This window comes from Colobus angolensis, unplaced genomic scaffold, assembly GCF_000951035.1.
Source record: "Colobus angolensis palliatus isolate OR3802 unplaced genomic scaffold, Cang.pa_1.0 Scaffold386, whole genome shotgun sequence".
NCBI classification, from domain to species: Eukaryota; Metazoa; Chordata; class Mammalia; order Primates; family Cercopithecidae; genus Colobus; species Colobus angolensis.
In genome coordinates this window covers 286,459-303,435 of record NW_012117221.1, presented here as the reverse complement: position 1 = coordinate 303,435, position 16,977 = coordinate 286,459, and the positions used below count along the sequence as shown (strand labels likewise).

General features: G+C 40.2%; 1 protein-coding gene across 1 annotated transcript in view; it reads left to right on the top strand.

Moving 5' to 3' along the window:
* TMEM245 (transmembrane protein 245) overlaps positions 1 to 16,977 on the top strand; it is a 109,545-nt gene that overhangs the window by 86,183 nt on the left and 6,385 nt on the right. The window contains exons 16-18 of the mRNA XM_011954613.1: positions 2,515 to 2,615; positions 4,590 to 4,764; positions 7,399 to 7,593. Of these exons, the coding sequence (XP_011810003.1) occupies positions 2,515 to 2,615; positions 4,590 to 4,764; positions 7,399 to 7,593 (471 nt within the window). The remainder of the gene's footprint in view (positions 1 to 2,514; positions 2,616 to 4,589; positions 4,765 to 7,398; positions 7,594 to 16,977) is intronic.

Below are 16,977 nucleotides of genomic sequence, written 5' to 3'. Positions count from 1 at the left end.
AAATATTGTGCCATGGATATTTTCCACAATTTAATACAAAGCTGTGTAATGTATGGTTGTGTTTACATGAGATTCTAGAAAAGGCAGAATTATAGTGGCAGCATATCTAGTGGCCGTCAGAGGCCAGAGTTTAGGAAGGGTTTGACTATAGAAGGGCATGAGGGAACTTTTTGGGGTAATGGAAATATTCTACATCTTGATTGTAATGATGGTTATAGAATGTTTATATTTGTCCAAATTACTGAATTGAATGCATAAAATTGGTGAGTTTTATTATTTGTAAATCATAGTTTAATAAAGCTGATACAAAAAAGAAGAAAAAGTTGCTAGGAATTTGAGGGAGTTAAATTCTGTTTTCTGGTAAATTGTAAGAGGATTTTTCTCTGCTGTTTTATTTATAAAACTTCTTGTGTGCCAGATCACGAGTAATGAGGTAGAAGGGAATATATTGTCTTCTCATCCCTCACTAGGTTACATGAATATGTTTAGTAACTGCAAACAATATATAGTGCATTTAAAAGTTGCCTTGAGAACATTACCAGCAGCCAGTATTCTCAGCGGTGAAAGAAAGAAAACTGTGCTGTCTTCTGCACGTGGTCCTTACTGGATTGAGCCTTGGTTACTTGCCACCCAGAGGGGTGATTGAGTTGCAATATTCTGTTGCACCTTTGATGTCAACTTACTTTTGGCTTAAAATTTTTTAAATAACGTAAGGTTAAGGAAGGATCACGATATCTCTATCTTTTCCTCACTGACCTCTCTAGTTCTAGACAAATTCTACTTTTTTCCTTTATTTTTCTCTGTGGTCGATGATGTCATTATTCCCTCCCCCTCAAAACCTACCTTCTCCCTTGGTCTCCGGGAATACTGCACTCTAGTGATTTTCCTCCTACTACAGAAATGATTTCATTACCTCTCTGGCTTTTATTTCTTTGTCTTTAGGTCCTTTATGAAAACACAACCGGTTGCCCTATTTTCTCTCCATTTGCCCCTTTAGGATGTCCTATACTCTTCTCTTATTCTGGTGCGTCTCAGATGTCTTGTTCTGAATTTTCTATTATGCCTTGTCTCTTATTTCAGCTGCCTCTAGGGTATTTTCATCATCCTTTTTAAGTTTCTATTGCCCTTACTAAACAAACTCCCCTTTTCTTCCATGCTTCTTCCATTCTGGCCTTCTCCATGTCTTTGAGACGCTGCTATTATTTCCCCCTCAGGTTTAAAACCTGAAGCTCTGTTGTTTTCTTTTTGCTCTGTCCTCTCTGTTTAGTTGTTGAGCAGATCCTTGGTATTTTCTTTGGGGTCTTTCCCTTCTTTTTGGTATTTTTGATACCACTTTATTCTGGGTTCTTGTTGCAGAGTCATATGGCACCTTTACGACATTGTCTAGTGAAAGCTATTGGTCAGGATGACAAAGCAGGTTTTATAATTGGGGAGCCATTCTGCCACTGGATCTATGTCCCAGAACCCTACTAAATGACTGAATCACTAGATTACAGGGCTTGACTTTGCTCCTAACAGTATACCTCTTTTGGGATGCTTTAGAAAAGCTTGGTGTTTCCTTTTGCATGTACAAGGTCTCCTTTGCTGCTAACGTCTTCTTTTTCAACTACAGCTTCTGTGGTGAACGTATGAGGGTGCTTTCCCTGCACCCCTCTGCACCGCCCCATAGAGTCCAGGTTTTTATGATTTTGTGCTGCCTTGAGATTACTTACAGGTTGCTGCCTTTGTGCTCTCTCAACAGTTCCTTATTTCCCCTCCTTACAGTGCTGCCTTACTAATCTTCCAACTGAAAAACACAGAGCACCTGACATTGCAGATTTTCATGTACGGAATTCCTGTATTAGTCACCAAATATATGTGTCTGTTTTTATCTCTCTTGTATTTTCCTCTCTGATTTTACTCTGGAGTTAGGAATCTTTTTTTTTCCCGTAAATTCTCTCCCAATGACCTGCATTCTTTGATAGCATTTGTAAGAGATGTTACTTTGTAGGCTTAGTTGCATAGTTTAAGAAATGTAGGAAGGTTTTGTTAAATAAAAGAAAGATGGTGAAATACAAGTTACACTGTCCGTTACTGGCTGTTTCCAAAAGGGGCAGACTGGCCAGAGCCTGGGTTTCTTAAACTGTATTCTTGGAAACATGTTATTCACACTTGATTTTCTTTCCATTTGTTTTGGTGGTGAAATACGTGCTTCAGAGTGAGAAGTTGATGAATTATTTCAGAGAATAGGGTATTTTAAGGTGTTTCAGTTATTTTTTCCATCAGAAATTTAAGGAATAGTTAGTAAATATATTTCCAAATAAAACATATTTCATATTACATGAAGAATAACTTAGTAAATGTATTTAAAATAAGGTGTTTATGTTTCTTTGAAATAAAATGAAAACAGCATTCTCAGGCCAGCAGAAAAACTAAAGCTATTACTTGATTTGGAATCAAGTGGCCACGTGATTTTTCTGAATCACGATATGACACTGTTTATTTACTCTTTCTTTTTATCTTTGGGCATTCCAGAGGCGTATTTGATGCTTCCCTCAAAATGGCTGGCTTCTATGGATTGTACACCTGGCTGACTCATACTATATTTGGCATCAATATTGTCTTCATACCATCAGGTAACAACCATATTACACTTTCCACTGTTCCCTGTTTAAGGAAAGTTAAGCCATTTTACATACGTCTAGGAAATGTCTACTTCCTCAAGTTTAAAAAACTAAATTTTTTGGCTTGAGATCGAATCTAGTCCACATCAGGAACAGAAATATGATTTATAATGTGTTTGTTTGTTGCTGTATCCCCAGCAGCTGGAACCATACCCAGCACATAGTAAAAATTGCTATATTAGTCTGTTCTGTCACTGCTATGAAGAAATATCTGAGATTAGGTAATTTATAAAGAAGAGGTTTAATTGGCTCACGGTTCTGCAGGCTGTACAGGAAGCATAGTGGCTCCTGCTTTGGGGGAGGCCTCAGGAAACATAATCGTGGTGGAAGGTGAGGGGGAAGCAGGCATGTCTTACATAACTGGAGCAGGAGGAAGAGAGGGGAAAGGTGCTACACAGTTTTAAACAACCAGACTCACGATAACTCACTCACTCACTCACTATCATGAGAACAGCACCTAGGGGTGAAATCTGCCCCCCATGATCCAGTCATCTCCCACCAGGTTTTACCTCCAACACTGGGGATTACAATTTGACATGGAATTTTGATGGGGACACAGATCCAAACCCATATCAGTTGCCCTAAATGTTTGTTAAATGAATGAATGTTCTAGCACTTAGCATAACACCTAGGACATAATTGACTCTCAGTAATGTTTGAATTGAACTGATTGGCAGGGAGCAATGTGTTGTCAAATAGCTTTGTCCATGAGGGATTACATCCCAGGGCAAGATGAATGCTTCTGAGGGCACATAAGCTGCCTCCATACCGCTTAAGATCTGTTGTGGTTGTTCTTCTCCTTTTCCTTCCTTTATTTCTATGACTGCTTGTTTTCCTAAATATCTCTGCCTTCCATATTTGCCTCTACCACCATCCCCCTCTTCCCCCGTTTGTCTGTGCTTCCTTCTACATTTTCAAGTTCATTCACGTTCTTCCCTACTGTGATGTTCACAAACCTACCCTCTGACCTGCAAGCACCTTGTGAGGCGGAGTGGTAGACTTTTCATATAGATGAGAGACCAGTTTTCCAAGGTCACATACCTGGCTTCTGGTAGGACCAGAACTAGAAGCTACATCTGCTTTACTCTTAACCTGGAGAGAAGCCAGATGGAGGAAGAGCGCTTGAACATACTGCTCTGAAAGGGAATGACCTTGAAGCAGGGTCCTTCAACTCAGGATTTTTTCTGTTTATTTTATTAGAAAGAAGCAAAGTAAAGAATATGCTGAGGTTTAGAAAGTAATTTCTGATTGGGCTTTGGATTCAGTACAAGTTTTGACACATGTTCTGTAGGTATATTTATAGGACCGTATATTAACTATTGATTGAGAGTAACAACTACAGAACCCTTGAATTTTGTTGCTTAAGAAGAGATCGGCCGGGCGCGGTGGCTCAAGCCTGTAATCCCAGCACTTTGGGAGGCCGAGACGGGCGGATCACGAGGTCAGGAGATCGAGACCATCCTGGCTAACACAGTGAAACCCCGTCTCTACTAAAAAATACAAAAAACTAGCTGGGCGAGGTGGCGGGCGCCTGTAGTCCCAGCTACTCGGGAGGCTGAGGCAGGAGAATGGCGTGAACCCGGGAGGCGGAGCTTGCAGTGAGCTGAGATCCGGTCACTGCACTCCAGCCTGGGCGACAGAGCGAGACTCAGTCTCAAAAAAAAAAAAGAAAAAAGAAGAGATCCATAAATAAGACACAGACTTGGAAAGATTTTTAGTATCACATTTTAAGATATTGAGCCTTTACTTAGCTAGAAAATTCAGTTAGATAGGGCATATCATTTCCCTAATATTAGAGTTTGTGAGTATTTATTTAACTTGTTTTGTTGGAAATTGTTGAGGAGGAGGAGCTATGGCTTCGATTCTTTTGCTTTGTTAGTGTTTTGCTGATGATGTTAAGTTGCTTTTCTTTTACTCTTTTTTCAGCATTAGCAGCAATCCTTGGAGCAGTGCCATTCTTGGGGACATATTGGGCAGCAGTACCTGCAGTTCTCGACCTGTGGCTGACACAAGGGTTAGGATGCAAGGCCATTTTACTGTTGATTTTTCATCTCTTGCCAACATACTTTGTAGATACTGCAATCTACTCTGACATATCAGGGTAAGTAAGCCACAGAATTTCTTAAGTTATTAGTGAATCCTCCAGGCATTTCTGTTGTTTTTTTTTGAAGGAGGATTTTTTCTCTCGGGTATACAAAAGAACTGGTAGTAGGAGTTTTCAGTGAAATAGCCTTTTGTGTTCCCACTGATATAATGAAATTTTCATTTAAAATAATATTGTTTACAAGGCATGATATTTTTGGGGTGGTCTTTTTTTTTTTTTTGGTTGTTGCCTGAAAGTTCCAGAGCAACTTTTTTTTTTTTGAGACAGTATCTCACCCAGACTGCTGGAGTGCAGGGTGCAGTCATGGCTGGTTGCAGCCTTGAACCTTGAACTCCTGGGCTCAAGCAATCCTCCTGCCTTGAACTCCCCAAGGCACTAGGATTACGGGAATGAACCAACATGCCCTGCCAATATTTTCTTATTACATATGTATTATTTATAATATTAATATATGATGTCCTGGGTTAAAACCAAATTGTGAATAATTTTCTCTTGATTTAGTGACATTTAACCTAGAAAAGAATTATGACCAGATGTACATCAAATATTTTAAGTACAGTGAACTGTTAGTGATTATTTTGGTCACTTCTTTGGTTTTGGAGAAAATGTTGTTAGATTGTATGTCTGAGGATTTCCATGTGAAACCAAATCTCAGCAAGTTAATTTCTGGCAAGCAGAGCTCTCTAAAGATATAATTGGAATGGTTCTGTGATAAATACAGATTAAATCTAAGTCAGAATCAACACTTTAGCCATATAATACAATAAATAAATGTCTGTTTTCATAGGTTTTGATATCTCTTTTAGAAATCGCACTAAATAAATCAAGCCAGTTCTCAGTCATATTACAACTTGAGAAAATTAAAAGGCTGAACGTCATAGTGTGGTTAACTAGTGTGTCACAGCTGAGTAGGGCTAAGTATGATTTATACTTAAGTGCTTTTATTTCTTTAAACTTTGCTGTACATTTTATAGTAAGGTTTACAGCTGGAATTAAAGAAATACTGTCTTTTTTTTTTGGAGACAGAGTCTCCCTCTATCACCCAGGCTGGAGTGCAGTGGCGCAGTCTCACCTCACTGCATCCTCTGCCTCCCAGGTTCAAGCCATTCTCCTGCCTCAACCTCCTGAGTAGCTGGGATCACAGGCGTGCACCACCACACCTGGCTAATTTTTGTATTTTTAGTAGAGATGGGGTTTCACCATGTTGGTCAGGCTGATCTTGAACTCCTGACCTCAGGTGATCCACCTGCCTCAGCTTCCCAAAGTGCTGGGATTACAGGCCTGAGCCACAATGCCCGGCCTAAAATACTGTCTTTAAACGTTGTCATTGGGAAATGAAAGGTTTGGCATAAATTGTTTTAGTTTTTAATAGGTTAAGCTTTTATGTTTTTTTTTTAAAGCTTTAAGGCTGGGCATAGTGGCTCAAGCCTGTAATCCTATCACTTTGAGAGGCCGAAGTGGATGGATCATTTGAGCCCAGGAGCTCAAGACTAGCCTGGGAAACATGGTGAAACCCCTTCTGCACAAAAATAAAAAGATTAATTTGGTGTGGTGGCACATGCCTGTAGTCCCAGCTATTCAGGAGGCTGATGTAGGAAGGTCATTTGAGCCTGGGAGGTCGAGACTTCAGTAAGCCGTGATTGCAGCACTGCACTCCAGCCTGGGTGACGGAACGGGAAAAAAAGCTTTAAGCATTTTTGATAGTTTTCCTTGAATGTGTTGTTTAGGGAAGAAGTTTACTTAGCAAACATGGAATACTGCCCTAAATCATTTTTTTGGAATGAGAAAGACAAACACATTATGAATATAATATATTGGTTTCCTGAAGACTGGTTCTCCACAAGTCTTACTTTGAATTAACTGTGATATAGAACATCCTTCCAAGATATTTAGTTATTTGCCCCTCACTGAATTGTTCTTCTCATCTATGTTTAAAACTAGAAACAAACAGAATGTGACTTATTTCCCAGTCCTTCTGATGTCAGTGGTCCTTTCTTGTCATTGTCAATGTGCTGTGCTACTGTGTTCTATTTTATTTCATTCCACTTCTGTAAGTGATACTGTAATAAGCTGGGGGGCATTTGTGATTCTCCTGTGAAATAGAAATGTTGGGCTTTGTGACAAATATTTTCCTCAGGAGGCCTTTTATCATTACCTGTGTTAAAAACTGTATTTTAGGAGGTTGCCAAAAGTCTGACCTATGAGTAACAGGGATGCTATCGTTGTTGTTGTTGTCATATAAAAGCATAATTAACTGAATTATGTGCTCACTTAATTATCCTTGATGGAGGAAAACTTAACAGGTGACTCTTAACCAGTCCTAAGCCAACATTCACCCATCATAGGCAGGCACCTGAAATGGGTATAAAATATCTATTAACATTGCTGACTTTATTATTTCATTCCTGGAGCTATAAAAAGAGGCAGATGTCACCCATAGGAAAAAAAATCTTGCATCTCAGTGTTATTGCAGTCAGTGTTCATTGTATGCATCGAGGTGATCTAAAAGATCTAAAGAAAGCTGATAATATGCTAAAAAGCATAGTGTATTAAAGAATGAACATTGTATTAGAAATGTATTTCAGATTTACTCCAGTTTTTGTATGTTAAAGGTCATGTTCTTTATTCCAGAGGTGGCCATCCTTACCTGACAGGCTTGGCAGTGGCCGGTGGAGCATACTACCTAGGCCTGGAAGGAGCAATCATCGGGCCTATTCTTCTCTGCATACTTGTGGTTGCTTCCAATATCTATAGTGCCATGCTAGTGAGTCCCACGAATTCAGTGCCCACGCCAAACCAGACCCCATGGCCTGCTCAGACTCAGCGGTGAGTTAAAGCAGAATAATCGTAAGCTGTAAAGCTGTCCTGTCTCTGTATTTGATAAGTAGCTTCATCCAGACTTGTCAGGATAAAGGTATTTGAGTACCAATGCTGTGATAAAGGTTGCAGAAGACACTAAGTAAATACAAATCGTTGGCAGAGTTTTGGGTTTCATATACCAAGAAAATTTAAAACCTATATTGAGGCAGGGAGCGGTGGCTCACACCTGTAATCCTAGCACTTTGGGAGGCCAAGGCGGGTGGATCACCTGAGGTCAGGAGTTCAAGACCAGCCTGGCCAACATGGCGAAACCCCATCTCTACTAAAAATACAAAAATAGTCAGATGTGGTGGCGCATGCCTGTGATCCCAGCTGCTCGGGAGGCTGAGGCAGAAGAATTGCTTGATCCCAGGAGGCGGAGGCTGCAGCGAGCCCAGATTGTGCCACTGGACTCCAGCCTGGGCAACAGAATGAGACTCTGTCTCAAAAAAAAAAAAAAAACAAAAAAAAAAACCTACATTGTTTGAGAATTGCTAATGTCATGAAAAGCCAAAAATAAAGTTAAAAAATTTAATACCATGTGGAACATGGTATACCAGATTGAAAGAGACTCAAGAAATAGGACAACCAGGCCAGATGCAGTGGCTCACACTGCTAATCCCAGCACTTTGGGAGGCCAAGGTGGGCAAATAACCTGAGGTCAGGAGTTTGAGACCAGCCTGGCCAACATGGTAAAACCCCATCTCTACTAAAAATACCCAAAAAATTAGCCAGATGTGGTGGCAGGCGCCTGTAATCCCAGCTACTCGGGAGGCTGAGGCAGGAGAATCGCTTGAACCTGGGAGGCAGAGGTTGCAGTGAGCCGAGATCATGCCATTGGATTCCAGCCTGGGCGACAGAGTGAGACTGTGTCTCAAAGGAAGAGAAAAAAAAAAATGGAAAAGAAGAAAAAAAGGAAAAGAAAGAGGACAACCAAATGCATTGCATGAGTCTGGGATAGATTTCTGGATTGGGGATGGGAGGAATCTATAAAGAATATTTCTGAAACAATTGGGGAAATTTGAACGTGGACCATATGTTAAATAATATATCAATGTTAAATTTGGTTTAACCAGTTTAACAATGATACTTTGATAACCAGTGATACAATGATAGCCAGTCATAACCAGTGACACTTTTGTTCTGTAGAAGAATGTCCTTTAAAGATGACCGGTCATGATGTCTGCCACTTACTTGCAAGCAGTTCAGCCAAAACAGAGGGAGAGAGGAAGTGGCTGTAGCAAAATGTTAACAACTGGTGAATCTAGATGAAGGATATATGGTTGTTAATTGTACCAGCGTTTCAATTTTGTGTAGGTTTATACATTTTTAAAATACAAAGTTGGGAAAAAATTATTTGGGACACCAATATAGAGTTGCAACACCAATATAGAGTTGTTATTTTGTAAGTACAGATACGAAAATAACAATTGCTGTTATCTGCTGTCACCAGCATTTCATAAAATAAATTATAATGTTTGAAAAATTTTCCTAATTGTCTTATTTTCTTAAATTTCTTCAGGTATAATTTATATATGGTGAGGATGTACATCTAAATAGCCAAATATACCTCTAAATAGACAGGTTGATTTTTTCATATACTCACACCCATGTAACCACTACCCATATCAAGATATAGAATATTTTTGTTATTCTAGAAGGCTTCTCCCTGCCTCCTCTCAGACCCCACTGCCTGCTGATGTTCTAACTGTAGTCACTTTTCATTAGTTTTGCCTGTTTCTGAACTTCATGTGAAAGAAATCATATGGTAGGTACATACTCATATAGTCAGCCCTCTTTGCTCAACAGTGTATCTCTGTGTGATTCATTCATGTTGTTGGATGTTTTACTCTGTTCATTGGTCATTCTTTCATTGTTGTCTAATCTTCCATTACATGAATATATTACAGTCACATTTAATCATTGTAGGACTAATGGATGTTTGGGTAGTTTGCAGTTTATGTCTGTTATAATTCAAGTTGCTATACTTTCTTTTTTAAAAAAAATTCTTGTTTTGCCATGAACGTTTTTGTACATGTCTTTTGGTGGACATGCACATAGTACTTACTGTAGTTGGACATATACGTAAAAGTGGAATGTCTGGTTATACATCTGGTTTGAAGTTTAGGTGGATACTTAAAAACAGTTTTCTATGTCGTGTGCCAGAAATTACATTTTAACAACAAAAAAGTAAGAAGGACAGTCTCAGAATAAAAAGTAAAAGATTTTTAACTTTCCATAAACTATATGGCATTCACCTTGTTATCTGCAATTGGAAAACACTAGTTTTCCTGCCACTGGATATTCTTGTATAATCAAGGAGTCATTGACAAGTTGTTTCTGACAATGCATTTAATGAAAATATTTTATATTTTTATGTAAAATTCTTTAACACATGATTCTGCTTAATTTTGTTTTCAGTGTTATATTTTGTGAAGAGAGACATGGTCCTTTAACTCGGGACAAATGCAGTACAGTCTCTGAGTTAGAACTGGTTAGGGGCCATTTTAGCCAATGCATAATCCTTACTTGATGGCAGGGGAAAATCAGTTTTTCCAAAAGAATAAAAGGAGAGGTGCTTCGGTGATTTTGACAAGGGCCTTCCCAATTTGGTGGTGGTGACACTATGATATCCTTTTCTGCCTTTGCCTCTTAAAGACAAGTGCTCAGGTACCTGAGATGCCAGTGTGCTCAAAAGCAACAGAATGCACTTGCTAACTTGAGGCTGTGTTCCGTGGGCTCGCCAAACACAAAGAAAAAAGAGAATTGATCAATATTTTGCTGTTATTTTCAGTAAAACTTAATGATTTCAAGTTACTAAAGCAAGAGTTAGTTTTTAAGGTGAAACAAAAGCAACTTAAATGAATTCTTTTAGAGGTAATAAACCTTATTAACCCTTTCTCCTTCTGAAAGTACAAAATGCTTATGTGGTATGGCGGAGTAGAAAAAGATAATGTGGGGACCCATATATATAGCCTTTGTCTTTCAAAGTTACTCATGCACGTAGTTTAGAGAGTCAAATTTCTATAAAACTCAGTGAAAAATAAGGGCTTTGCCTTCTCCCTCTTCTTCCTTTTGCTAAGAGGAACCACTTTTTGACCCTAATTATTTTGATATTTACCTCCATATCTTGAAATGACATGTTTATTTCTGATTTGGTCGTGTATAGGCATCATCTAATAACTTCCCACTTGGAAGGTTAGAAGTTAGCTTTCACTACCCATTCCCCCAGAACAAACTGTGATACTGGTTAGATCAGTATTCAGGTTTTACATTATTATGACTTTAAATTATGTTCATATTTGAGCCTTGTCATATATTCTAATATTTCTTTACCCCTACGACTTTTGGTTTCTCTTGAGTTAGTAAAGATACTGGTTTTTATTTGCTTTGCTTTGCTTTCCATGTACTTAAAACTAATCCCATCTCAAGCTCTGCAGCAGGCACTTGCCTATCCACTTGTTATGTTCAGTTGCACCAGGCATAGTTGGTCTTCTGAACAAGACTCTCCTGAGTGTCCTGGTCTGCCCCATTGGAGTGCTGTCCTTTTGGCTTGCTGTTCAGCTTTCACCTTGGGTATTCCCTCAACTCTCCCTTGCATTGGAATCCTTATTTCTTATATCCTATATAATTTTATTTATTGATTTATTCCTTTTTGGTGGAGCACGTCGTCTTGTAGATTTTCGGGAAAATATGCAGAGGAGGTAAATTTTGAGGGATGATGCATGTCTGAAAAAGCTTTTCCTAATGTCATACTTAATCCAATAGCTTTCCTATGTAGAGAATTCTATGCTTGACATTTTTTCTTTAACATTTCTTTATTCATTGTTTTCTAGCTTCTAGGATTGTGGTTAAAAGTCTGAAGCAATTTTTATTCTTGATTCTTGTTAATTTAACTGTTTGAAGACATATAAGATGTTTTTGTTTATCTGTATTTTTTGTCCTGATGGGCACTTGCTAAGACCTTTAAAAGTGAAAACTTATGTTCTGGAGTTCTGACATTTTTCTTGAGTTGTTTCATTATTTTCCTTTTCTTCTTTCAGAAATTTATTTTATTTTGACATTGACTTTCATGGACTGGACATTTCATATTTTAAATACTTTCTCTCTTTTTTCACTTGTGTCTTTTTGGCTCCATTTTCTGGGTGATTTCTTCAACTTTATCTTGTAGCTTTACTATAATGGTTTCCATTTCTACTTGCACATGTTTTTCTGTCTCCTTTATTGAGGTGTTATTTCCTTAGAATAAAATGTGCCTTTTTAGCCTACAGGTTTATATTTTGTATGATATGTAACAAATTACACATGTTTGGCAGCTTACTATACATTTACGATACAGCTTCTGTGGGTCAGGAGTTCAAGCAAAACTTGGTTGGTTCCTCTGCTTAGGACCTGACAATCTGCAGTCACAGTTGGGGTTTCATCTGTGGATGAACTCCTCTTTCATCCTCACTCACCCTCTTGGGGTCCTCTTTCAAACGGTCCTGTTGTTGGCATAATTCATTTCCTTGTAGTTGTATAACTGAGACTCATGGCTCCTAGAGGCTGCCTCTCTTCATAGGCAGCTAATAATCCTGGGTTTTTGCTTCTTTAAGGCCAGCAGGAGAGTATTTTTCTAACTTCAGTCTCTGACCCCTAGACTTTTTAAAAGAAGAGCTCACCTGATTAGACCTAGCCCACCCAGCATAATCTCTCTCTTTTTTTTTGAGACGGAGTCTCACTCTGTCTCCCAGGCTGGAGTGCAATGGCCGGGTCTCAGCTCACTGCAAGCTCTGCCTCCCAGGTTTACACCATGCTCCTGCCTCAGCCTCCCAAGTAGCTGAGACTACAGACGCCCGCCACCTCGCCCGGCTAGATTTTTTTTGTATTTTTTAGTAGAGACGGGGTTTCACCGTGTTAGCCAGGGTGGTCTCGATCTCCCGACCTCGTGATCCGCCCGTCTTGGCCTCCCAAAGTGCTGGGATTACAGGCTTGAGCCACCGAATCTCTCTTTTTTAAGTCAGCTAATGAGGGACATTTATGACATCTATAAAATCCATCCACCTTTGCCATACATGTTGAGCATCCCAAATCCCAAGTCAGAAACTCTACAGAATCAGGAACTTTTTGAATGCCAACATGATGCTCAAAGGAAGTGTTTGTTGGAGCATTTTGGATTTTTTTTTTTTTTTTTTTTTTTTTGAGACAGGGAGAGTCTTATTCTGTCACCCAGGCTGGAGTACAGTGGCACAATCTCGGCTCACTGCAACCTCTGCCTCCCAGATTCAAATGATTCTCCTGCCTCAGCTTCGCAAGTAGCGGGGACTACAGGTGCATGCCACAATGCCTGGCTAATTTTTGTATTTTTAGTAGAGACAGGGTTTCGCCATGTTGGCCAGGTTGGTCTCGAACTCCTGACCTCAGGTGATCTGCCCTCCTCAGCCTCCCAAAGTGCTGGGATTACAGGCATGAGCCACTGCACTCGGCCAGCATTTTGGATTTTGGATTCATGGATTTGGGGTTAGTATAATGTAAATATTCCCAAATGCAAAAAAGATGTGAATCACTTCTGTTCCCAAGCATTTCAGATAAGGGACACTAACCTGTATTAACAGAACCACAATATCGGGTATTGAAGATGTTTGGCTGTTGGCTCATGTTAAGAATGAGACACGGCTGAGCGTGGTGGCTCACGCCTGTAATCCCAGCACTTCGGGAGGCCGCGGTGGGTGGGTCACCTGAGGTCAGGAGTTCAAGACCAGCCTGGCCAACATGGTGAAACCCCGTCTCTACTAAAAATACAAAATTAGTCAGGCATGATGGCGTGCACCTGTAGTCCCCGCTACTCGGGAAGCTGAGGCAGGAGAATCATTTGAATCCGGGAAGCAGAGGTTGCAGTGAGCCGAGATCGTGCCACTGTACTCCAGCCTGGGTGACAGAGCGAGACTCTGTCCCAAAAAAAAAAAGAGACTCAGAAGCTGTGGTGGATTATGATATCTGTTCCCATAATATAATGTGGCAGGGCCACTGCTTTGTCCAGCCCTTAATATCAGTGATTTTGGTCCCCTTTTTGGGCTCGTGTACTCCTCAAAGAAAGAGCTTCTAATCTGGCTAGAGACTAAAAGCCTGGCTGCCAGCCTCCTGGGAGCCAGGAGGAGGAAAGGGTCTGGACAGCCTTCAAGATGTAAACATCCACTTAATCTCCCAGTGTTGGGATGGATGCCCACCCTCATTTCTGCCTGTTGTGCACTAGTTCAGAGACTTTTTGTTTTACCTCCAGAGGGGAAAAACCTCTAGTTTTCTGCCAAGGAGGGGAGAGGGTAGAGTCAGCTGCTTGGCTGGGTGGGAGGTGGGGTGAGGATATCAGAGGGTGTTGTCTTACTGCTCTTTAAGGAAACTGTAGAGCAGTCCTGTTTTTTTCCCCCATCTCCGACTCTACTTCCAGAGTTACTTGATGTCACCAGTTCCTAAGCCTGGGGGGATTTCTCTGAATAAATCAAAATGTTTCCCGGCCTTTCTCACTACTGGTTTAAGATTCAGCTTTTTAGGGTCTTGTGTTAGTATGTTTTCCATTGCTATAAAGGAATTCCTGAGGCTAGAAAATTTATGTAAAGAAAAGAGGTTTATTTTGGCTCATGGCTCTTCAGACTGTACAAGAAGTATACTGCCAGCACCTGCTTCTGGTGAGGCCCCAGGAAACTTCCAATCATGGTGGAAGGCAAAGGGGAAGCAGGTGTGTCACATGGAGAGCGAGGAAGCAAGAGAGATGACAGGCTGTTCTAAACAAACTGCTCTTACCTGAAGGAATAGAGCAAAAAACTCATTTGTCATTATTAGGGGGAGGGCACCAAGCCATTCATGAGGGATCTCCCATGGCGCAGACACCTCCCACTAGGCCTCACCTTCAACATTAGGGATCACATTTTAACATGAGATTTGCACTGGACAGACAGCCAAACTCTATCACATATACCAGATCATAGCAGTCACACCCGCTTTCCACCTTCTTAGAATTTGTTGCTTTTGCCTCTTAGTTCTTTTTTTTTTTTTTCTTTCATGGCCTTTGCTGTCCAAGGTGCAGCCACACTGGCTTTCCATCAGGCCTCAGATACACTAGGTGCCATTGAAACTCTGGGCCTTTGTGCTTGCTGGTTTCTCTATCTGGATAATCCTCCATCTGGATAATCCCCCCATCTTTCCTTCTTAAGAAATTCCTAACTATTCAGATCTCAGTTCGAATGTCAGTTCATCAGAGAAGTGTTTCCTACCCCCAAGATTAGGTTATGGCCTCCTTGCCAGTTTAATGTGTTTATAGTTTGTACCTTGTACTTACTTTTTTTGGAGTACAGTTTTCATTTATATACTTGATTATTTTTCTCTCTCCCCCATCCCAACTTGACTATAGTTGCTGTTACTGCCAGGGCCAAGTCTGTTTTAATTACTGATGTCAGCCTCTGTCAACAGTATTTTGTACTCAGAATGCTCAATTCCTAGTGGAAGAAATGAATGGGCTGTGAGGGAATAGTAGTTACAGAAGCATGAGCTCTGAAAGGGCTTGGCTTTTTCTAGGAATTTGTATATTGTTACAGTGTGACAATAGAGGATAGATGGTTGCATTTTATTAAGCAGACATACCTCTTAATTCCATACCGCAAAAAAACTTGTTAGACTACTATCTTCACACAGATGAATGCCCATTCTCCTAAGGAAAGATTGTAGGAAGGAAGACCTTCTCTGCTGCTCACTGTTGATAGTGAGAATGTAGTGGGTACAGCACAGCTTTGGGCTCCCAACTATTTTGGCCTCTACTGAATAATCAGAACCTTTCACTTCCTTTGTTCTCTATTAATAGTGGGCTTATTTAGGGAGATGGGATGGTAGGGAAAGGCAAAAACATCCCTGTAATCATGCATACTTTCTTGATTTTTGTACAGGATAATCAGACTTGCTTTGATAGACTTCTTTCACTTCTACTAAAAATTGAGCAGCAGTCTCTGAATATTAAAGCCCAGAAAATCCTGTAAGGAGTATATCCCAGGAAGTCTTTGGGGGATGCTATTCTCCATATTATAGTTTTCCTTTGCCGTCTGTTACACCTTGACAGTGTTGAAGGTGACAACTGGAATGTGATCCTTTAGGAACTCAGCTTTATGTTTCTCTAGGGAAGATTTAGTAACTTATGGCTGTTTTTGTACTCGCTTTTTTAATCTGAGGTTTATATCTTTCATAACTAAATACCCAAAGTACAATAAAAAATGAGTATCTGCTGGGCATAGTGGCTTATGCCTGTAATCCCAGCACTTTGGTAGGCCAAGGCAGGCGATTGTTTGAGTCCAGGAGTTCAAGACCAGCCTGAGCAACATGGTGAAACCCCATCTCTGGGTCTCTGTAAAGTGAGGCATAAAGATACGCGCCATAAACCAGCCCCACTTCTGCAGATCTTTACGCTCACCCTAAGAATTTCATTTGGGGTGCACTCGCTGTCATTCCACTTTAGAAGATTGAGAAAAGAGAGTAAACTGGGGCTAGAAAGGGAGTACATTTGATTTACTTTCTGTTACTTGAATATTTCCTGAATCTGTTCATCCTCTTTACTCCCAGCGGTGTGACCCACTGCCAGGATTGCTTCAGCAGCCTCTTTACTGGTCCTGCCTCGAGTTTGGCCCCCCTCTAGTCTGTTCTTCATAGCACCCTCTCTCTGATGTTTCTGAAACATAAATATTCTACTCTGCTGCTGCTTAAAATTCCCACAGTGGCTTCCCATGGCCTTCAAGATAAAGCTGACATATTAATTTGCCCTGTCAGACTTCTCTTCTCATGCCTTTTTTCTGTCTACTTCTCCAGATTCATCTCTGTGCTGTGTGCCTTGCATTTCATTTTTCAACCTTATTAAACTTGTTTTAGTTACCAGAAGGCAGTGTCATCTTTGCAGTGTTGTCCCCTATGTAAAGAATACCACTTCCCTCCCAGCCAAGTCCAATATCATGGTCTATACAAAGTACCCTTTTTGTGAGAAACATTACTGAAACTGAACTAGGTAGGAAGTCCTTGTTGTGTCCCTGTGGTATCTTATACTTCTGTTGAAACTTAATACATGTTTTATAGATGTGTGTTTAATTCATTGTTTTTTCCCATCAGTTGGTAAACTTTTTGAAGGTGGGAGGTATATCTAACTTGACCACTGTTTTGCCATTCCTAACATGGTGTTTGGTGCATAGAAAGTGCTAGGTGAAGATTTAGTGAAGTTGTGAATTAGTGAAACCAAAAGCAGATTAGATAAAAAGGATTTTTCTTTTTTTTTTTTTGAGACAGAGTCTCGCTCTGTTGCCCGGGCTGGAGTGCAGTGGCCGGATCTCAGCTCACTGCAAGCTC